This window comes from Erpetoichthys calabaricus, chromosome 16, assembly GCF_900747795.2.
Source record: "Erpetoichthys calabaricus chromosome 16, fErpCal1.3, whole genome shotgun sequence".
Lineage (NCBI taxonomy): Eukaryota > Metazoa > Chordata > Cladistia > Polypteriformes > Polypteridae > Erpetoichthys > Erpetoichthys calabaricus.
The window spans coordinates 9488867-9513755 of NC_041409.2; the positions used below are offsets into that span (position 1 = coordinate 9488867).

Sequence of the window (24889 nt, forward strand, 5' to 3'; positions counted from 1 at the left end):
GTTTATTACATAGAGAATTCACAGCACCTGCCCTGCACATAGAGATTTCACTTAAAATTCTTTTTGTTGCCGATAGATTGCAGCACCTGCCCTGCATTCCAAAATGGCCAGTCGAACAGTTACATAATTAGATCTGGACCACCCTGTACATGTTAGGTTAATTGTCACCATATGTGTGGCTAGGCCCAATGATAGAATGGCACCCCATTCAGTGGTGCCCAATGTGACTGGCATACCCACAAGCTCACTGTGACTCTCAACTACATAAACGGGTCAGAAAAGCAGTGAAATTATGGTAATGGAACAAGCTGCCCTTATTATAATAATTCTATAAAAAGATACACAATTTAGTAAATAAGGTCAAAAAATATATAATAGAGCAGCTACAAAGAAACACGGTTTACTTATTATGAGGCCCTAAATGAGTATGTGACAGTTTGTATTTTTTTCTTAAATGTTAACTTTCAAGAGAAGATGCATTAAAGAACCCGAGAGAGACAAAAGGCCAATCCTAAAGTGTTTTGCACTCCACGTGCTTTGTTTGATATAATTGGCTTTCTAATAAGAACACAAAGCAGAGTGAGGTCATTTGGAATGCCATGTCTCCTCACTTAACTTTGAGTTGCTCATAATTGGTGATACTGATGACAATGTGCAGTTGCTAGAGGTGCCAGAGCTCCAATTACCTGGAAACACAGTCAGGACTATTGATTGATGTTATCAGAATGGCTCGCAGAACAGATTGAGCATTGTTGTCTTCCACCCTGAGTGTGAGATGCACTCATTGCCTAAATATAAACTGCCATGTCTCCCAACTCATTATTATCCTATTTTTATGCTTTCTAGCTTGAATGGAGTAATATTATAAAATAGTGCTATTTCAAATACTAACTAATTAATTAGTCAGTCAGTCATTTTCCAACCCGCTATATCCTAACACGGGGTCATGGGGGTCTGCTGGAGCCAATCCCAGCCAGCACAGGGCGCAAGGCAGGAAAAAAATCCCCTGGCAGGGCGCCAGCCCACCGCAGGACACACACCCCCACACCAAGCACACATTAGGGACAATTTAGAATCGGCAATGCACCTAACCTGCATGTCTTTGGACTGTGGGAGGAAACCCACACAGACACGGGGAGAACATGCAAACTCCACGCAGGAAGGACCCGGGAAGCAAACTCAGGTCTCCTTACTGCGAGGCAGCAGCGCAACCCACTGTGCCACCGTGCTGCCCACTAATTAATCGTTACACTCCCCTTCATCAAATGTTATCATTTTTCAGTCTATAGAATTCTGAACTTCTTTAATTCCAAAGCTTATAAGAAGAATGGAAAGCTTACAATAGCAATTATTCTTTAGTTTAAAATAGGCATGGGCATAAGTTTAAAAGTAAATGCAACCAAAAGGTTTCACGTGGAGATTGTGACTTCCTGAGCTTTTTTCAGTTTCTGCGTCACGTGACCGTCGCACCTACCCCCATAGCTGATATTCCTCCCATGATTTTGCTGCCTCAAACAGAATTCAAATAGAGATGCTGTCTACCACACAACAAGTAGAATTGTTCATGCTTGATCTTGATAAAAACCTCAGAGCATTACAGTAAGCTGACCAGATTCTAACTGAAAGAATACAGAATGGCTCCTTTGGGGAGAAGTAAGGGGTTATTGGGGAGCAGGGAATATCGCAGGTTTACAATGCTGTATACAAACGTGTTTACACTGCTCATACTCACAGACGTCTCAAACAATTACAGCCTTCAAAGCCACCCATTTAATAAGGTATTTTATTACTTGTGTACTTTAAGCAGCACCTTACGGATTTGCTTGGGGCGTATTGCTATGTTACATAGCTGTCGACGTTTAGTTATTCGGCTGACGCATTTATCATAGGCGACTTACAACATTTATGATACATTTCTTTTTGGTTTTCCAATTTGAGCACAGTTAGGTCAAGTGACTTGCATGTGGTCAAACAGTGTCAGTAGTGAGATATGAACCCACAACCTCAGGGCTTAAAGGCCAAAACCATAACCACTACACCACACTTTCTAACTCTACACAACTATATTGCAGCTGCTTGGACGTACAGTAACTGAGTTGAATTAGAAAGCTCCATACAGCCACTCAGATCGCATTTTATTTATGCGGTCGAATGCTATGCAAACAGCTCTTCGCTTTCAAACTGTGTCTGCTTCAAGTGCTGACCAGGTGTGTGTGATGCCCTAGGTGCAGCTATGGGCATCTAACATCTCCTAGCACATTGATAGTTATATTTGAGGATGGAGCCGGGCAAACGAGGATACAACAGTATAATGGTGAAATTATAATAACGGTGTCCAAACTTCAGTGCAGTTCAATTTAAAATCTTCAATAAATAACGGTTCATAAAACAGTGCATTAAGGAAATAAATCCTAATAAAATGGATAAATTTTACATGATAAAATCAGTCATGGATCTCGCCCACACTACAAAACTCCTACGCTAGTGTCTCATTCTCTCCATCTGACCTGCTTTCTCATTCAGATTCCAGACATACTGTACTTGAACCCAATGTCATTCTGGCTCTTCTACCCAGTCACCGCCTTCGGTGCCCACCAGTCTCCCTGAGGCTAGCTCACACATCATGCTGACTCTGCAGAACCCCTAAGAAGCCCGTGATCATCCCTGCTCCGAAATGCTTTGCAGTGTTGATCTGCCCTTGGAGCGCTGTTTCCCTCGTTCCATCATGGAGTATCTCTGACTGCTTTACGTCACCTCTGTCACTACCTTTTGCACGTGCTCTCTCTCTCTTGTCTTTTCTTCATTTTTCTTCCCCTTTTACTGACCTACGCAGACTTTTCATACCCTAAAGTGTGCAAATGCTTCTCTCAACCAGCCATGGAGCTACTAATGAGACTGGCTGCACCGACCTCGCTTAAATTTGTGAGCAGCTGATTTGCTCATCTGCAGTGGGTTGGCACCCTGCCCGGGATTTGTTCCTGCCTTGCGTCCTGTGTTGGCTGGGATTGGCTCCTGCAGACTCCCGTGACCCTGTATTAGGATATAGTGGGTTAGAGAATGACTGACTGACTAATTAGCTCATTACCCCATTAAGCGCATGCGTGAGTCTGAGCTACACTATATTATGAAACAGACCTGCACTTCCCAGATCCACCACGGACACCTGACATGCCATGCCACAGCATGACATACTTAACTCATTTCAGCATCTTCATGTTTATTTGCATTGATATGCTGAGTAATATCTGTGTGATGTCCATGGGAAATAGAACATCTACCTCCACATGTTTGGCATATTAGTTACTGTTCTCTGAGCCAATTACATCTTTCTTCGGAAATTTTGTTTTCATTAAATGAGTACAAACGTCATATTAATGGATTAAACATGTGGCTAAAACAAGCCATCTCAGAATTAACATCTTGATAGTACACTTACACAGGTCCCAGTTTTTCAGCTTCGCTTCAATAAATACAGACTTTCTCTTTGTTCTGATATTGCTTGTTTTAGATGGAATGAATATGAGTAGTGATTTTTAATGCATGGAAGGATGTAGGCTCCAAAGTTCTCTTTCTACAATGACTTGCAAACTGCTCTTTTGATGAACTGAGAAACAAGTCATGTCTAAAATAATTAAGAAAATTAATCCGGACACCAAAATTGGGCAAGAAATCTGTGACTGCCGCATTGAAACGATGTCTGGTAAACCTACCCTACACTTCTCAAGCAATTTGCAATCAAGAAGGATCTATAAATATTATGTTTTCTTCTTGTAAGAATGGACTTAGACAAAGTTGGTGTACTACAGAAAAAGCTGTGTTATTTTGGGGTGAGATGAAGGAATCATTAGATAGATAGATAGATAGATAGATAGATAGATAGATAGATAGATAGATAGATAGATAGATAGATAGATAGATAGATAGATAGATAGATAGATAGATAGATAGATAGATAGATAGATAGATAGATAGATAGATAGATAGATAGATAGATAGATAGATAGATCATTGCTAAACAATATTGCTTGCTTGTTTGCTATTGGCAATGAAAATATTTTGACACACAGATACTTTATTAATCCCAAGGGGAAATTCACAATTTTAACATTTTTGTTTGAACCCAGGTTCATATTATTTTGCCAATTATTGTTGGTGAAATAGTTAATCCATCCTTAGTTATCCTTCCTTACAACATTAGGAAACCTTTTGATGAGAACAGGTCATTCAATCCAACAACACTTTGCCAGTCCTATCTACCTGTTTCCTGCAAAACAACATCAAGTTGAGTTTTGAAGGTCTCCAGAGTCCTACTGTCCACCACACTACTTGATAACTGATACTACTCAGTGTTAAAGAAAAACTTCCTAATGTTTGTGTGAAATTTACCCGTAACACGTTTCTGTGTCCCTCATTTGTTGTTGAACTGATTTTAAAGTCTTGATCAACTAATAATTCCTTTTATAATTTTAAACAATTTCATCATTTCACTCTGCGGTGGGTTGGCACCCTGCCCAGGATTGGTTCCTGCCTTGTGCCCTGTGTTGGCTGGGATTGGCTCCAGCAGACCCCCATGACCCTGTGTTCGGATTCAGCGGGTTGGAAAATGGATGGATGGATGGATGATTTCACTTCACTGAAAAGGTTCTACCCTTCAGTTTTTCCTCATATCTTATACACTGCAGTCCTGGAATGAGTCTAGTCACTCTTCTCTGGACTTTTTCTAGGACTGCTATGTCTTTTTTATAGCCTGGAGACCAAAACTTTTCACAGTACTCAAGATGAGGATTTACTAGTGCATTATGAAGCCTAAGCATAACTTCTTCTGAGTTGTACTCTACACATTGTGCTATGTACCCTGACATTCTGTTAGCCTTCATAATGGCTTCTGAATACTCCCTGGTGGTTGACAGTGACAAGTTAACTATGACTCCAAGGTCCTTCTCATAAGGCGTACTTTGAAGTTTCAGACCTCCAATTGTGTATTCAAAATCTTGCTTTCAATGCAGAGAGATTGGATGAAGGCCACATAAAGTTAGAGATAAAATTAGCTGAAGATTGTCCATCCATCCATCCATCCATTGTCCAACCTGCTGAATCCGAACACAGGGTCACGGGGGTCTGCTGGAGCCATTCCCAGCCAACATAGGGCACAAGGCAGGAACCAATCCCGGGCAGGGTGCCAACCCACCGCAGGCCACACACAAACACCAAGCACACACTAGGGCCAATTTAGAATCACCAACCCACCTAACCTGCATGTCTTTGGACTTTGCGCCCGGAGGAAAACCACGCAGACACGAGGAGAACATGCGAACTCCACGCAAGGAGGACCCGGAAAGCAAACCCAGGTCTCCTAACTGCAAGGCAGCAGTGCTACCACTGCGCCACCATGCCGCCAGTTGAAGATTGTGAATTTCCATATTTCATTGTTGAAACACATGTCACATTCAAGTCACAAATATTTGTATAAAAAAAAAAAAAAACAGGCCTCACAGTATGCCAAAAATTACCTATCGCCTTAGCTTTAACTGTGAAGACCTGTAATTATATACAGTCGTTTCTATGTGGTCACTATGTCTACCCATTTAACATTTATCTAGTTGTTCATTTTATTAGTCATTTGTTCAGTGAGTGTTGCATTTCTGTTATTTCTGGCTTTTACTTGTTTGGATATCATTCATCTTAATTTTTTTGTAAAGAAATGACTTCTTTGAAAACAAAAAAAATCTTTGAAAGTTTCAGATATCAGATATTGGGATCTTATGAAATTTTTTTGATTTAAAGTTTAGTTTTGTTTCTGGATGCACAAGAACGGAATTAACATTTTTGTATTCTTTTCCCGCATGGTCTTCTAAAACACACGTGAACAGTGCAAATCAGGTTTTTGGGTTACACACCTCTGCTGTTGTATATTTGCCATCTATAAATGTATATCTAATTGGATGATCAAAAAATAGAGAAAACATGCAAGAAATGCAGAGTAGTTTTTTCAGACTGGAGTTCTATATAGGAACTGAACCAGGTGGCCGATTTTCGGGGTTATGAGGTCAAGTGGCAGGAAGGCGAGGGTCCAGGTGGATGGACACAACAGTAATATCTGTGATGGAGTGGCTGTCAAGTTTCCATTCTTCAGACGGAGGAGAAGAAAAGCACCAACCCCTGTTCTGTTAGGTAATTACCATCGCCAAAGCCCTTAAGCTGTCTCCCATGTGCACACGAATGACTATTCGCATATATGTATATATATATACTAGAGGGCTTTGCCCCCTGCTTGCTTTGTGAACACCCCAGGGCGTGCCACACACCAGCTACTTCACGTTTCTGCCGCTCACGTTGTGAACGGGGTGGCTGAACGCATGACTTTGGAGATGCGGACAGATCACCTGCTTGCTTACTGCTCCTCCTGCTGTGCTGCGTGTTCTGCTTCTCACACTGCGCGTCAATCATTTCAAAACCTGTACAGCAGCTGTCTTTGCTGCGCTCGCTTCCTCATGCCCCGGACCCCATAATGCACGCTAAGGAGATGCGGACGGATCAACTGCTGTCTTTCTGCTGCTGCTGCCGAGCTGCATGTTCTACTTGTTGCACTGCACGTTGATTATTTAAAAACCTTTACAGCAGCTATTCTTTTGTCTACCTGCTTTGTCTCGTGGGACGTCAACAGGTCTCTCGCAGGACGTCCGAGCTGATTATTACTTTCCTTATTTTCTGAATTTGCAAATAGATTATTATTGTTCTCTTGTGCATCCTTTCTTGCCTTCTTTTCTCTCCAACGCTTTTGTGTCTCTTTTTGACGCGCTGCTCTTTCTTCTTTGCTTAGTCGTTCATGTACCATCTAGAACGTATAACATTTTAAGAGCTGGGAGCACATGGAGTGTGTCTGCCAAAAGCATTACAACAACTACAAGGTTAGATGTCTGTGAACTTGTTTTAAATTAAGTAGGGCGTGACGTGCAAAAGTCACCGTCTCACGGGTCTTGCTTCCTAAGGTTGTAATGTCTAGTCTCGCGTGACATCAAAGTGTCTCTCCGAGATGATCACGTCTCGACCCAAGATTTTTTATATAATAGATATATATATACCTCATTCAATTAGCAGCATTGCCAGAAAGCAAAAAGTGTTCCAGCGTCTCTGCACTCAAGCAGTCAAAACAAGCAGAAATGATACTCAGACAGCTCCGTCTTCTTCACCATTTAGTCCCAGAATAAGCCACCATCCTTCAGGCAGCTGTTTTTATTTGGGCTCGACCAGAAGGGGCAGAGCCATCTTGGAACTAAAGAAGGGTGTTAGGAGTCATCCTGGGGTTGACTGTGTGAACTGCAGGAGGGAAAGAAGACAGTGTTAGCAACACTTGTCATGGGGCGTTACTGCTCACCTTGCCAAAGCCATAATTATATACACATTGCTAAAGTAATATATATCATTGTGTATGTATATGCCTATGTTGATTTCCAGACTGTCTGTTCAGCCTGTTATTGAGATAATTTAATCATCAGGATCTTTCTGATGAAAATTTGACTGCCAAATGCATTTGTCAGAAATCAGAGTGTCACCAGTTGTCACATCTGCTGTTAAAAATGTACCAGGAGTTACATAGTGACGCTGCTCAGGTAGGAAAGCCCATTGACTGTTTCAAAAAGTGTTTCTCTTAATGAAGTAATGAGAAACCATAATAAGCCAGCAAGGAGCAAAAGAGCCAAGAAAACACTTGCAAAGTGTATCTTGTTAGGAGAATCTGAAAGCAAAGCACATCTGTTGACACATCCACGTAGCTGTGAATATACTCTTTAGGACTCAGCTGCCACTTTGAGGCTGACGTACAGTGTGTAGAAAAACATGGCTACAAAATCTGAATACAGAACTTAACAGGCTGTGTGTTACATAAAATTGCTTCTTTCAGAACTGTAAAGTGATGTGTTTTCTGGTAATTTATTGAATAAGAGTTAGGATATCTTCATTCATACCCTGACATCAAGCATGAGCAGCACCTGTTTTCAAACTTGGTGGCATTTCAAATACATCAGTGTAGGTGACTACATTGTATCTTCCATTTATTTTCTGAATCATCCTTTTCTTGCCTATCTCAGAAGCACAAAGCCCAGGCAGCCCTGGATGAGATGGCACTTCATCGTAGGCCACATCCATACTAATTCCTTTTATATCAATTCATAGTTGTCAATTAACCAGACAGACGCATCTTTGGAATGAAGAAGAAAACTCAAACTCCCTGAGAAAATCCATTTAGACACAAACAATTATTATTATCACTCAATGTTTAGCTGACATGTTATGAAAGGCAACTTTCAAGTTAAGAATGCAGTGCAGTTGTTTACGTGCATCTTTTACAAGTGGAACAGAGGCAGGTGAAGTGACTTGTTCAGGGTTACACAGTGAGATGGAGGCTGTCGCAGGAGGCTGGGGGACAGACCCGGCCGCGATGCCTGGAAGGACCGGGAGGTGGCGTATTCGTCCTCCAGGCCACGAGGGGGCAACCGTCCTGGATTGGAAGAGGGCCACGGAAGGGGAGCAGGGAGGCTCAAGCCCGTTGGGGCCCATGCCCACCGCCAGGGCGTGCCCTGACCCTCATGGAGCCCAGGACACATTTACTTCCGCCACACCCATGGACGACGATCCTTCCAGGGACACCCGGAGTGCTTCCGGGTGCTCTCCTGACCGCCACACCAGGAAGTGTCGTCAGGCAGAGCACCTGGAGCTCATCCAGGTGAGAATAAAAGGGGCCGCCTCCCTCCAATCAGTGAGCTGGAGTCGGGAGTGGGAGCAGGACGAAGCTCCCGTGGAGAGAGGAAAAGGTGGCCCAGGGACAGTGAGAGAAAGGTGATTTGGGCGAGGAGCACAGTGTGTTGTGCGGGACAGTGTTGTGTATTGGAGAACAAAAATAAATGTGTCTTTTATAAAGATGTGGTCTTTGACTGGTGGTGTCCGGGCAAGTCTCACAAGCCATAAAGTAAACCAACAACCTTGGCATTGGAAGTTCAGCTCATTAGCCCTCACAACACACAAGCAACAATATTAAAACAAGAGAGGGGCTAAAAATAATTCTGACGTTGGGATCCCGGATTTGTGAGGTAGCAACACTAGCCGCTAAACCACCAGACCTGCACTACCCTATTCAAATATCTATTTCTTCATCAAATTTTCCATCCTGCTTATCCAAATTAGGGTTGTGGTATTTGTTTATTTTTTTATAAATTGTGCTTTAACCAAGACTTTTAATCTAAAGAGAAAAACGCCATGGAGACTGAGGTCTGGACAACAGCTAATCGCTGCATCACCATGCTGTCTGTCAGCCACTCGGTCTTTTTACATGTTGCCTTTCACTTAATACTTTCTTTACAAAGCAAACAAAATTAATATAATATGTGATGCCCCTTTAATTCATAATAACAGCTTTGTAAAAAGCATTTTACTTTCTACTTTCTAAACATAGTTGTCTACCTTTAATTATCTATTAACACACACACACAGACGCACATAGTAAAACTTGATATCTGGATGATAAAATTCTTTTTAATCTTTAGAATAAAAGAATGCAATAAAATTGCTGAGGGAAAGAGATGAGCAACAAGGAGCATTTAATTAAATCACTCCATAGGGCCTATTTAGTATTCCCCATTTCTCCCTCCTGCTAGAGTCTGGTTTTCAAAGCCAATCCACTTCTCATTTAATTACCTATAGCTTCTTACTCTACATTTTTTTTTAGCAACGTCTGTTCTGTAAAGGTGCAAATTTACATTATGAAAGGGGTTCAGAGATGCTTTACAGAAATGATAGTGAATTAAATTGATTATTATATTAATATAGAAATAACATCAAAAAATAAAAACGTGTCCGGCTCCAAGTGAGGTATTAGCACTCTGGTTTAGAAAGAGAGTCTGCATAAGACTTGTTTATATTGTTTGTAGTATTTAACATGTTTAACAGTATTACAAGGCTTAATGTTATGTTCTTATTATTAATGTCAGTCTTTGCGATGAAATAAGCAGACGCAAAAACCCTGTTAGATCTTACCTGGACTCAAATTTGGACATGTGTGCCTGTGTGTGTAAAGACAAAGACAGATATGAAGGGCATCACACAAGAAATAGGAATTGCAAGAAAATGCAGAAAAGATACTATGTCATAGATAGATAGATAGATAGATAGATAGATAGATAGATAGATAGATAGATAGATAGATAGATAGATAGATAGATAGATAGATAGATAGATAGATAGATAGATAGATAGATAGATAGATAGATAGATAGATAGATAGATAGATAGATAGATAGATAGATACTTTATTAATCCCCAAGGTGAAATTCACATACTCCAGTAGCAGCATACTGATAAAAAACAATATTAAATTTAAGAGTGATAACAATGCAGGTATAACAGACAATAACTTTGTATAATGTTAACGTTTACTCCCCCGGGTGGAATTGAAGAGTCGCATAGTGTGGGAGAAGAACGATCTCCTCAGTCTGTCAGTGGAGCAGGACGGTGACAGCAGTCTGTCGCTGAAGCTGCTCCTCTGTCTGGAGATGATCCTGTTCAGTGGATGCAGTGGATTCTCCATGATTGACAGGAGTCTGCTCAGCGCCCGTCGCTCTGCCACAGATGTCAAACTGTCCAGCTCCATGCTTACAATAGAGTCTGCCTTCCTCACCATTTTGTCCAGGCGTGAGGTGTTCCTCTTCTTTATGCTGCCTCCCCAACACACCACAACTGTCCGATAGGACATCTGCAGCATCTTATTGCAGATGTTGAAGGACGCCAGCCTTCTAAGAAAGTATAGTCGGTTCTGTCCCCTCTTGCACAGAGCACCAGTATTGGCAGTCCAGTCCAAATTTTCATCCAGCTGCACTCCCGGGTATTTATAGGTCTGCACCCTCTGCACACAGTCACCTCTGATGATCACGGGGTCCATGAGGGGCCTGGTCCTCCTAAAATCCACCACCAGCTCCTTGGTTTTGCTGGTGTTCAGTTGTAGGTGGTTTGAGTCGCACCATTTAACAAAGTCCTTGATTAAGTTCCTATACTCCTCTTCCTGCCCATTCCTGATGCAGCCCACGATAGCAGTGTCATCAGCGAACTTTTGCACATGGCAGGACTCCGAGTTGTATTGGAAGTCCGATGTATATAGGCTGAACAGGACCGGAGAAAGTACAGTCCCCTGCGGCGCTCCTGTGCTGCTTACCACAATGTCAGATCTGCAGTTCCCGAGACGCACATACTGAGGTCTGTCTGTAAGATCGTCCACGATCCATGCCACCAGGTATGAATCTACTCCCATCTCTGTCAGCTTGTCCCTAAGGAGCAGAGGTTGGATGGTGTAGATAGATAGATAGATAGATAGATAGATAGATAGATAGATAGATAGATAGATAGATAGATAGATAGATAGATAGATAGATAGATAGATAGATAGATAGATAGATAGATAGATAGATAGATAGATAGATAGATAGGAAAAGCACACAATAGCATTACAGTATATGCAGTATATAAAATACAAGACTATCTATATAAAATGTTTCAATTTTTTGATATTAAAAGCATCTACTGTCCTTTCATATTAGTAAAAAATGTTTTTGGTTACAAAATGCATAATGAATGTCAATTTCATATACTTAGAAAAGGTATTGTATTCATGCATTGATATATATTTGCATTCTTAAATAGTTATTATTACTAATTACATTGCTGCTCTTTACCTGAATGTAATGAAACTCCTGCTTCTGATGTCCAACATACTTGTTTTAATTTTGATTTTCAGATTTATCAAGATGACTTGCTTCTAGATTGTCTGAAATCTTAGATCTTTAAATCTTGAATGAATTATTTTGTAGATAAAACTGACCCTGAATGTTTTTTCCACTTCAAATGAGACAACACCTGATGGATTTTATCAGTTTAATTAAACAGTTAAAAAAAAGAGAAAAAAAAATCGGGATTATGTCTGAAGTACTCATAACAGTTCAACATTAACAAATGTAAACCTTTAAAAGTGATTAAACAAAAACTTCTTAATTTAAATCACATTATAAAAAAACAAACTTTTATTTGTAAAAAAAAAAGAAAATGTGCTAAAATAACTTTTGATATTGCAGACTGTTTTAAGCTGTTTTTTAAACTTTAAAGGCAGCAGTGATTATGAACGGCTTCAAATGGTAAATAAGAAAATCCCATTCAAATATACCCGACCTGTAGAGGAATGGCTACAAGAGAAAGGTAACCTTTGTTAAACTTTGACAACTATTTCATTTTTGTTTCTAAATTAATAGTAATGAAGCCTGCAGTTAATCACTCTCAGTTAACGCAGTCATTTTCGTATCCATAGCTGAATGTTTTAATTTATTTTTTAATTTGCTCGCAGTTTCCTTTTCGTTGCATAACTCATATTATAATGCATTCTCATCAAAGCTCGTTAAAGGGACTGAAGGAGGAGAATCTTTTTTTAACTCCTGCATGAATGTATACTTAAACAAATATAATTTTAGCATGATTTAAATACTGAATATAAAACCTTGATTTAACCCAACCATAATCAACATTACCTGCCCAAATCTACAGTGACAGCATTCCCTCTAAGGTTTTGAAAAATGTAACTAGGAAGTAAATCCCCGATTGACCAGTGTGTGCTTCTTCATATCTCATGACGGACAGACACTACTAACTATTTGGGACACAAAATACTTAGAGGGAATCTTGCATGCTTTGTAGAAGTTGTGCAAAATAACTTTTAAAACCGCTTTAACGGTCTTTGCATAAAGTACTTAATTAGATGAATTTAAAGTCCCTTTAACAAACTCTAAAGCATAAAATCAGCTTCAAAATTCATTTTAAATATTGACATGCATGATTTGAATTGCAGTGTCTTTTTGTCTGTTATTGTACTTTTTAATAAAGCTGTGCTTCATTTTTAAAATTGTGTTTATCCTGAAATGCTTATCTTTTATTATAAGACAAGTGAGAATGTTATGTTTTTTTAAATAAATTAGTAAATAAATGTATTCACTAATGCTTAATAATTTGAAAATGTGATTTTTTTTTTGTCTTCAAAAGATCAGCATATACAGCATGAAAGACCAAGGTGGCATGAACATGTTATCATTATAAATTTGCTAAACTTATTAAATAATACAGTATACAGAAGATATTTAGGGCATAATAAATATAAATAATGGTCATATAATCTGTATTATAAATATGAAAAAGATCATTTCTCAGACATAAAGTAAATACTCATTACTTTATCTAAACACTTTTCAACAACAAAATAAATTGTACATTAATACTCAAAATTGAAATATTGTTACTGAATTTAAATCGTTTTAATAATATATAGTAGTACTTCAATTGATTTTACTGATTTTTTTATTTCACGTGATTTTTCATCCTTTTATCATTATATTTCTGCTTGGAATACAAATAATAAAACAGTTGGCTTGTTTCCATGAACATTTTCTCAAGAATAAGTCATTTGATCTTTGTTGGAAGTCAGCCTTATACTGATGGCCTGAGATAAGAAAATGCAACGAGCACTTTAGATTTCCAGTATTGTTGATGCCTTAAATTCAGAAGTTGCTGACAATGTGTTTGTTTCTTACTTGAAATATTTATGGTTTGGTTTATTCTAAAGCATTAAATATTTTTCAGATTGCTACTTTTTATTGAATTTTATAATGCCATGTTGTTTCTCAGTTTCACGTACTTTTCACACTGAGACACAGACTTGCAGCTCAGCTAATGATTTTCCGTGTGGTTGATTTAATTTATTCTGCGCCATTTTAGCCAAATGGGGTTCTCTTCAGTGCTAACAATGCAAGTTATGAGAAACACAAAAAAATCTGCACTGATTATGCATTGACGGTTAAAATGTCACAATTACATTTTTAAAAGATGCCCATTTTTGGAAATGACCTCAAGTCAAACAACAAGAAAATTACTTTTTAGCAATTTCTCATCGAACTTTTTATCATTTTTTTAGTCTCTTAGTTTTTACGATTTAAAAAACATACCATATAATTATAAAATAAAAAATATAGCCTTCTTCAGACAGATTTTTGACAAAACTATTGGAGTATGTTGAAATTTTAACATTATGTATCAAATTTTCTTCCAGGACGGCAACTGACCATCTTTAACACCCAAGCTACTATCACAATTGGTGGAAGTGACCGAAAGCGCCCGTTCCAGGGGCAGATGTCTGGTCTGTACTACAATGGCCTTAAGGTGCTGAATATGGCATCTGAGAGAAATCCTAATATTAAAATAAATGGCAGTGTGAGATTCATGGGCAATTTGCCCACTGTGTTAGGAACAGCCACAACTTCAGTGCCTCCTGAAATGTCCACAACTTTCATTGAGACCACTACCACAATGTCAACAACAACAACCAGAAAGCATCGTTCCCCACCAACAATTCAGGTACCGTATTTTAAGTTTCAATTTGAGCTTTCTTTTGATCTGTCTTGTTGTTTGAAAGAAAAGAAGTCATACACACAACCAAATGATATATCAAGAAATATAAAATTGTGGAACTCTAGCATGTTGGTAAGCATGTACCATAAAATCGAATTGCTGTTCAAAGAGTTATTTTACCTTGTGTTGCACAAATCAGTGTGAGGTTAGCAGAAGAGCCCAAGCATATAAGACGAACAGATTTGGGCCCTTTTGTCATACCAATATTATCACAATACATTTTCATGAGAGCACTTTCTCATGTGAAATCAAAATTGTTGAAATGCCGTTTCCGTCAGACTCTCATCTAGTGACAAATAGTCACTGTCTGCTGTATAGTCAATTAAAAAGAGGTCATATCATTTCATTATACAAGAAAGAGCACCACAGATGCGATGTTTGCTCTGAGCGTGTTAATGGAGAAGTATAGAGGAGGCCAGAAGGAGTTGCATTGTGTCTTTATGGACCTGGAGAAAGCATATGATAGGGTGCCTCGAGAGGAGTTGTGGTATTGTATGAGGAAGTCGGGAGTGGCAGAGAAGTACGTAAGAATGGTACAGGATATGTACGAGGGAAGTGTGACAGTGGTGAGGTCTGCGGTAGGAGTGACGGATGCATTCAAGTTGGAGGTGGAATTACATCAGGGATCAGCTCTGAGCCCTTTCTTATTTGCAATGGTGATGGACAGGTTGACAGACAAGATTAGACAGGAGTCCCCGTGGACTATGATGTTTGCTGATGACATTGTGATCTGTAGCGATAGTAGGGAGCAGGTTGAGGAGACCCTGGAGAGGTGGAGATATGCTCTAGAGAGGAGAGGAATGAAGGTCAGTAGGAACAAGACAGAATACATGTGTGTGAATGAGAGGGATGTCAGTGGAATGGTGAGGATGCTGGGAGTAGAGCTAGTGAAGGTGGATGAGTTTAAATACTTGGGATCAACAGTATAGAGTAATGGGGATTGTGGAAGAGAAGTGAAAAAGAGAGTGCAGGCAGGGTGGAATGGGTGGAGAAGAGTGTCAGGAGTAATTGTGATAGACGGATATCAGTAAGAGTGAAAGGGAAGGTCTACAGGACGGATGTGAGACCAGCTATGTTATATGGGTTGGAGACGGTGGCACTGACCAGAAAGCAGGAGACAGAGCTGGAGGTGGCAGAGTTAAAGATGCTAAGATTTGCATTGGGTGTGACGAGGATGGACAGGATTAGAAATGAGGACATTAGAGGGTCAGCTCAAGTTGGATGGTTTGGAGACAAAGTCAGAGTGGCGAGATTGTGTTGGTTTGGACATGTGCAGAGGAGAGATGCTGGGTATATTGGGAGAAGGATGCTAAGGATAGAGCTGACAGGGAAGAGGAAAAGAGGAAGGTCTAAGTGAAGGTTTATGGATGTGGTGAGAGAGGACATGCAGGTGATGGGTGTAACAGAACAAGATGCAGAGGACAGAAAGATATGGAAGAAGATGATCCGCTGTGGCAACCCCTAACGGGAGTAGCCGAAAGAAGAAGAAGATCATTTCATTATACATATGCATTTTCTCAGTTCCTTTGCAACCTATTTAAATGGTAAAAATGTGGCCTGTATTGTCGACAATATTTTCAACTCGACAAAAAAATGTGGTTTGCCAGATGTGTTGTATTTCTTACTTTAGTGATAATACAGTGTATGAAGGAAATCTGATGAACATCTGTCACAACATTTTGTTTTTTAAGAATATATACGCAAAACTGCATTCATCATGTTTGTTCAGAATATTGACAACATATATTTCAGCATTGGAAATCAGGTGTGTTTGTCAGATGTAAGCAGTGACTCGGTTGCGGTATTGTTAACACCTCTGACTCTTAGAAGTGTTAGTTTGTCATAAATGCTTTGCGTTCTTGAGTGTTCACACTTCTGTTCAGATTTGCTTTGAGTAAATAAAGTGTGACTTAGATTTTTACATTGTTTATCCCTGCAGTAGAGTTTTTGGTGCTTTATATTCTGCATTTGGAGAAAATCATCTGTTTGTATTCATGTTTTTGGCACAAAGTAATCATCTTGGTCTATGATGGATAAAATTGTCTTGTAGAGGTGCTACCTGATCAAAACCTCTTTAAACCAAATTATTACTAGGATCAAATTTTATACTGAATTCTTTACCTGTCTTGTCCTAGTGAGGGTCAATGTGTTGATAAGGACAGCCCAGCAACATTCTTTACTTGTTTCTTCAGAAATAACTAGACGTTTCCTGTCTTGCAATTGAAGAAAATTCTCCAGCTTTCTCCCAGCGGGCTATCACTGGCAAACATTCCTGTAGAGATGTCTATAAGACATCTTTGCCATCTTGTGGCTACTCTCAAACCAATATAATAAGTCTCTGTTTGAGGTCCTTCAACTGTGCATGTCTTTTTAGCGGCATGGTGCACACTGTAAAACAGTGTGACAAATTAGAGGTCTCCGTGACCCCTTGAACCCTCAGACTAGACGTCAGACACCAGATAAAAGTCCAATTATTATTTATTATATAATAATAATGTGCACCAAGCACCCTCCTCTCCACAATACTCAATAACAAAACAATAATAAATATAATAACCAATCCTCCACTCTCCCAGACACTTTGCCACCCTTCCTCCCAGCTCAGCTCAAATGTCTGGGCTCACCCAGAGTCCTTTTAAAGCCCCTGACCCGGAAGTGGCTCTAAGCCAAACCCACAAGTCCGTTTTCCTTCCGGGTCAGGGCAAAGTCCTTTTCTTCATCCCGGGAGCACATCGCTTCTTCCAGTCACGTGACTGGGATGCACTCCCGGGTTATAGGGCACACAAGAGCTTACTAGCCCCCCTACAGCGACTCCTGGCGGCCCCCAAGGTATCTAGCAGGGCTGTGTCAAAACACTACAAAGTCCATGAGGCCCTGCTGGAACTCGGGGCGCAAATATGCTGTCCGGAGGGCTCCTCCTAGCGGCCTGGGGGTGACGACCGGAGTCCATAGGCGGTCGTCTGTCACAACAGATAAGTAGTCTAAACTCTACTCTCAGTAATCTGAGTAGTTTTGATGGCATTGAGCACATGGGCAATCTCATGGTCAGAGTTGGGTGAATCCAGTTTGTTATGATTCTGTTTGAAATAATAAGCATTCCTTTAAACCGACTGTAGATCATATTTAAAGAGTGACAAACAAATGGAAAGACTAGGTAATTTTCTATCAGCTTCTCCTCTCAGTCCTATTCTTTCAGATCTATAAATTATTAATACAGATTGACCAGTAAATTACAAGATAAGTCCAAGGATATAACATCTCTCTCACAGTGACATTGATTGGTTGTCCAGTGCAACATTCTTAGCACTGTCACTTAATCTCACAGTCCCTGCATTGTTGCTTCTGAACAATTCCCACACATACCTAAATTCCACTCTATAAGAGCTGGCTACTCCACTACAGAGAGACAACAATTGTTTTTCAAACTAAAACAGTTTTTGATCGCAAACAACTGAATGTTATCCGACCATGTCACCTTCAGTTGGATAATGCTTCATGCAAACAAGACTGAAAGTGTCATTTATTGTTATTTAACATTTTAGCTCCTCTCCTTATCCATCCTGCCTATGATGTTAATCTGCATCCAGCCCTACATGTAGGCCCTCCAACCTGCAGGAAAAACCTGGGGGCTGGTGGCAGAATCCTCCCACTGGTCCATTCCATCTGAACTAGCATGGTGCTGAGGTGTCACCCGTCGCATGGCTGCACTCGGGCCCTAATCTGGGATCCAGAGTTGGTTTGTCATGTGGTGGCTGCGGCTCCTAACCTCTCTTTCTTGCTCTCCTCCCTACCCATGTGTCCACAGCATACTGTATGTCCTCATTTCTAAAAACAAAGTTGATCATAAAACTTTAGGCCAAGGTATTGTGTTCACTTACTCTGGAATTCTCCAAATAGGCTTATATTCATTAGCCATTTCTCTTCAGGTGTCCTTGTCATTCTGGACATGGCCAGTGAAATCATTTAGGATAAATACTATTTCAGGCAATATTGTTCCCCATTGAGCTCCTCATCCATCCTTCTCTTACAAAGCCACATTGTTTGAATACTTTTTAGACACATGTTTTACGTGCAAAATAAAGTTCTTTCAAATTAAGTCATGTGAATTGGCCCAGTTGTCCACCTCCACGATCTCTAAATGTACTGCATCTACCTATAGGCTTATGAATATCCCCACACCTGAAGCGAAACTTGTTGTCATGGAAGTCACTATTTAGCTACTGCTTGGTAACATCTCCAAAAAATGTGTTTTCCCCCTTTTTATTAACAATGATCTAACTCTAACCATGCAACCGTTCCATGCCATCTCAGCCAAACCACTTTGGATACTAATAAATGGGCATAATAGGTAGAATATGATGTTTCAGTTCTAGACAAAGTTCCCTGGAGCTTTTGTTTGAATCATCTTTTTTATAATTTTATAACTTTTTCTCACACAAATTTAATTTTGATAGTGAAGTTGTAGTAAAGACTTGCTTGTATGATGATTACATTTTAGAAGAATTTAGTTATCCCCAAGGGGAAATGAGACTTTTAACAGGAGCTCTTTAAATAAATAGAATCAGAATCAGAGAATCAGAATATCTTTATTGTCATTGTAACAAATACAACGAAATTAGGTGCAGTCCCTGCGGTGTCAAAATATAAATAAATATAATTAAAAAATGATAAGATAGATAGATAGATAGATAGATAGATAGATAGATAGATAGATAGATAGATAGATAGATAGATAGATAGATAGATAGATAGATAGATAGATAGATAGATAGATAGATAGATAGATAGATAGATAGATAGATAGATAGATAGATAGATAGATAGATAGATAGATACTTTATTAATCCCAAGGGGAAATTCACATACTCCAGCAGCAGCATATTGATAAAAAACAATATTAAATTAAAGAGTAATAAAAATGCAGGTATAACAGACAATAACTTTGTATAATGTTAACATTTACCCCCCTGGGTGGAATTGAAGAGTCGCATAGTGTGGGGGAGGAACGATCTCCTCAGTCTGTCAGTGGAGCAGGACGGTGACAGCAATCTGTCGCTGAAGCTGCTTCTCTGTCTGGAGATGATCCTGTTCAGTGGATGCAGTGGATTCTCCATGATTGACAGGAGCCTGCTCAGCGCCCGTCGCTCTGCCATAGATGTCAAACTGTCCAGCTTAAGAACACAAACATTCAACATAAGACCTTAATTGCACATGAGCACTTGTAACGGCCAACCCCTTTTACCCAGCCGGCAGCTACACCTCCAAGACCAGTGGCCTGGATAATTTACTGAGAAATAATCTACTATCAAGCCGTACTTCTTACCATTTGAACTTTTCCCCACAATCGACAGTGAAAAATATAAGCACACAAAAACGGGAAGTAAAACGGGTTATATGTATTAAGTAAAATGACATAGAAAAATAGAAACATAAATATAAATATCCCTCCACCCCAGCAATAATAAGACACCACCAAATATATATATATATATATATATATATATATATATATACATACACACAACAAAAACCCTCCCTTGTCCCTGTAACAAATAAACACACAACACGAATAACGACAATGAAAGACAAACTGAAAATGAATGAGTACGTGAGTCCGGTAATAAAGAAAATGTCCTGAAAGCGGATGACTGAATTAGTGATATTGAGTTGTTTGATTCTCCCCGGAAAAAAATGGAACAGCCTCACCGTGAATCCTCGTGTATGTGGTGGATGATTAAGTCCTACCCCGGGGTATCTCGTGGTGAGGTCCTTGAAATAAATCCGGCAGATGGAAAACAAACTGGATGGATAAGCGCAATATGGAAAACAGGTACAGGTTGCTCGTGGTCGTAATGTTGAAACAAAATCTCCTTCTCTCCTCCCTCCCTTTCCTTCTCCTCCTGATGGCTTATATAGTCCTGTGACAGCTGGGATTGATTGATTGAAAACAGGTGTTTTTCCAGGTTTGCGGCTGTGGTCTCCTTCCATCATCCATCCCCTTTTTCGGGGACGGCATAAACTGATGCACAAACAGTAAACGGGACAATGAAACGAGACGCACACAGAACTGACATTTAAACACTATGTGGCCCCGCTACATACTATTGCACATAGTGGAGGTGATGAGGTGGCATTCAGTGCCCTAATAGCAGCAGGGTAGAAATTGTTATTCAGTCTATTAGTCTTTGTTTTCATGCTCCTCTATCTTTTGCCTGATGGCAACAGTTGGAATATGTCATGAGCGGCGTGTGAGGAGTCTTTTAAGATATTTTATGCTTTCCTGAGGCAGCGAGAGCTGTGCAGTTCATCCAGAGAGGGTAAAATACAGCCAATGATCTGCTGGGCAGTCTTTACGATCCGCTGAAGTGTTTTCCTCTGTGCTGTTGTGCAGATGGAAAACCCCACGCAGAGTCGGTTGCACAGGATACTCTCAATAGAGAAGCGATAGGAGGACACCAGCAGTTTTTGGGGGTTGCTATTTTTCCTGAGGACATTAAACATTACATTACAAGCAGTGCAGATGGACACTAAACTTCAGCAAAAATGTGTCACCATCAGATATAATTTCAGGATAAGATCTGCAAACAGTTCACTAACATCAAGCCCAGAGTCAGTGATTCTACTAACTTTAGCAACTACTAACTCCATTAGAAGCAGTAAATTGATTCTGATAAATCTGGTCCCTAGGCTTGCCACAATAAAAAAAGGTCTGAATTAATATAAGCCAACCAAATTCAGGGTGTTCATAAGAAATGTAATGATTTACTTTGAGTAATCTGAAGGGGAGAATGGAATGTACTGAGATGTTTGCTGATCTTTCTTTGGACCATTTGTCCTCAGGTTGTGGATCTTCATTGTAGTCTGATGGAACTGTGAGTGGCACCCTATCTCCATTTTTTATAGACTGTATAAAATGGCTTTTTTAATTTTATCAAATCGCTGCTTCTCCAGAATAAATTAGTCTTATGCATTCCTCATTACTACCTCAGAGAAATTTTCTTGGCAGTCACATATTGGCAATTTGGAGATAATAAATGCTTTTAGTTAGCCAGAGTCTTTATAGGGAATTAATTTAAGTCTGATTTACTGTTATAGGCAAATAATATTACATTTTTGTATCTGTATGGTGTAGTTTCTGATGATTTGTATGCATTAGCAAACTTAAGTAGGGCTGTGCCTGCTTGTAACATTTATCATTTGCATTCATTTACTGAAAAGGGTAGCTGTTCATGATGAGCAAACAATTTTAATTTATGCAGCTGCTGTATATTGAAAAAATGGACTGTTTTAAGGAGCCCTGTGTAGCGCCAACATTTCTACCAAAGACAAATGCCTCACAATGAGGTTGAGGGCTGAATGGTGCATGTTGATAATTTCACAAAATTTAATTACACTGCCTGTTCATTGAGAACTTTCCTGGCCAGGGTATTAACCCTAGTCTTACCTGCATTTCACATTGTAAATATGGATTTGCCTCAACTTACCTTGTCAGTAAATAAAAACATCATTTTAATATTTTTGTATACTAGGGGGCTCTGCCCCCTGCTCGCTTCGCTTGCCCACCCCCGGGTTTGGTTTACCGGATACACAATTTAAAGAGATTGTTAGTTTCATGGGAATTGTTACATATGCATTATTTTTACTTTTATTTTAAACAATACTTTATTTCCGGCCCTGGGCGTGGTAACATCTCTTTCTGGCAGGATGTATAACGCTGCTCGTGTTGTGAAGGGGTGCAGCTGAATGCACGCTAAGGAGATGCCGTCGGATCATCTGCTGTCTTTCTGCTGCTGCTGCTGGTGAGCTGCCTGTTCTACTTGTCTCACTGCCCGATCATTTCAAAGTCTATACAGCAGCTGTCCTTTTGCCATTTTGCATCTCTGTTGCTCGAGTTGTGAAGGGGGTAGGAGAGGTGGCGAGGTTTAGGTTGGCTGAACGCACGCTAAGGAGAAGCAGTCTGATCATCTGCAGGCTTTTTGCAGCTGGTGAGCTGCGTGTTTTGCTTGTCTCTTGTCGTTGTTTTAAGAGCTGGGAGCACATGAAGCGTGTCTGCCAACAGCAATCCAACAACTGCTAGGTTAGATGTCCATGGACTTGTTTTAAATGATGTCTCACTGCTTTGTCTCGCATGACGTTGACTTGTCCTTTATTTCCGGCCCCGGGCGTGGTGAAATCTCTTTCTCAAGATGTATAATGCTGCTCGCGTTGTCAAGGTGGGGAGCGGTTGAACGCATGCTAAGGGGGTGCCGTTGGATCAACTGCTGTTGCACTGCTATCAGTCTTCCATACTGTACTCCACCCTCCCTCAATCAGACCTAACAGTCACTTAAAACATAAAAGGCTTCAACCTGGCTGGGATGCTACAATACTTTAAAATTTTACTGCTTTCATATTCTTTACCTTTCTCTGCATATGTATCGCACCATCGTTTGTTTGAGCCTTTTGAATTCCACTACCTTCATAATCTCTTATCTGCCTTTTTTTCTCTCCAACGCTTTTGGATCTCTTTTCTCCATGCTGCTCTTTCTTCTTTGCTTAACGTATTGTCCTTATACGCTTTGTATATGCCTATATCCCCGCGAGACGCTCCGTGGCCATTCTCTTTCATGTTGCGGGTCTTTCATTTGTCTTCCGTGATCTTAACGTGAAGATCACGTATCGTCTCCTAGTCATTCCCACCCACAGGATTTTTTTTTATAATAGAGAGATTTAAAATGTTTTTGTCAATTCACGTTTATAAGTAATACTAGTTATACTACTCAAACAGTATCTTTAAGGTGAAGAATTTATGCTGGTAGTTGCAAGAGTGGCATATTGTCCATCCATCTTTCCATCCATCCATTATCTAAACCTACTTTATACTGAGCAGGGTCGTGAAGAAGCTGGAAGTCATATTATCAAGCACCAGGCAACAATCTTTGAGCAAAGTGCCAGTCCATCGCAGGGTGCACAGATTCACACACACATCAGTTACCAATTTAACATTGCCAGTCCATCTAACCCTGCATGTCTTTGGGAAATCACTGGAGCGTTTGGAGGAAACTCATGCAGACACATGGACAACATGCAAGTCCCATGCAATGATGACTTGGGTCTTGAACTCCAACCTCTTTTTTGTAATGCCTACTATTGCACCATTCTGCCACCCACCATACTGTCTTTATGATGAATTCAGGCTTATATATTGAACTGTATCATAAAAAGATAAAATAAGCTTTTTATAAATAATTTAAATTGTGTTTCATTTCCAAAGAAAAGATGGCACAAGAAAAACCAATATAACTCTTTAATGTGAATTCAATTAAATTAATAAGAGGCTGGAAACGTCATAATAGTAGTAAGAAGAAATGTATCAAACACACAACACAAAAGATAAACTGTTTCTCTGTATCTCCCGTGGGGCCCAGTCCTAAAACAAAAGGAGGATCGAAGACCCCATATCCTCTTAAAACAATTCATGTTCCTGCCGTGTTACAATCACACATGTGAGAGACAGGCATTCAGAGGAACTTGGAGTGACAGAATATGAATAGGGCAGACAAAAATCCTTATCTAAGCACAAGTAAAAGTCTGTAAACCAAAAAAACATCAAAGCCAAACACAGACCTTAAATACATATCAAATGTAATGTTGCAAAGTCCTCAAACAAACTAAATCTAATCGTACACTTTGTTAAAGAAATAGACTCCTTGGATACCAGAAGCAATGCGCCACCATCTTATATAGGTGAAGCAAGCTGACAATGATCGCATGTGATTTCCATATTAGGTGGCTGGCAACTGGCAACTGTAAACAGCATATCTGGAACTGTGAGAATAATGATCAGATTTAAAAAAAAAAAATTCATGCAATTCCAAAAATGATATGAAAAGTAGTTAGAGATGCCACAAATTCAGGTCCATCATACAGTATCCTGATCCTGATCAGATCCACATTTTCCCTTTTTTTAACTTCTCTATTTGTGTGACTATGACAACTGGACTGACTCAGCCAAGCTGAAAGTTATGCTGCTTTGCTTTGAAATTTTCATTATTAAATTTACACCTTGACATGAACACCCATGATGTACTGTAGAAACCAGAAGCTTGAGGTTCATAATGCCGGTATAAAAGTACATTAGGAATAAAATTGTTTAATTAATTAAATATGCAGCCCACTGTTATACCCAGGAACTGTATAAATATTTTAAGTGCATCCACTGCATATTTATTCAGCTAAATGAATAATTAAAATCATTATTCTAGCTTACTCACAAAATTAAGCAAATAAAAGTCACTACTAAATGTGTTTGTCTGTACTGTAACACCCTGCTTAGCAATATATATATACTGAATATTCATAAAGCTACAAATCATGTTGAACTACCTCTGCCTCCAATTTAGGTGACTGGGCACGTACTGGG

The 24889-nt window shown here is 39.7% G+C and overlaps 1 protein-coding gene across 15 annotated transcripts in view; it reads left to right on the forward strand.

Moving 5' to 3' along the window:
• Window positions 1-24889, forward strand: part of nrxn3a (neurexin 3a) — a 1637233-nt gene that overhangs the window by 1446657 nt on the left and 165687 nt on the right. For all 15 annotated transcript variants that reach the window (XR_007933698.1, XR_007933699.1, XM_051920149.1 and 12 more), the window contains 2 exons: window positions 12145-12234; window positions 14129-14433. Coding sequence is in view for 13 of the 15 variants with exons in the window: in XM_051920149.1 (XP_051776109.1) it covers window positions 12145-12234; window positions 14129-14433 (395 nt within the window). In the remaining 2 variants the exon portion in view is untranslated. The remainder of the gene's footprint in view (window positions 1-12144; window positions 12235-14128; window positions 14434-24889) is intronic.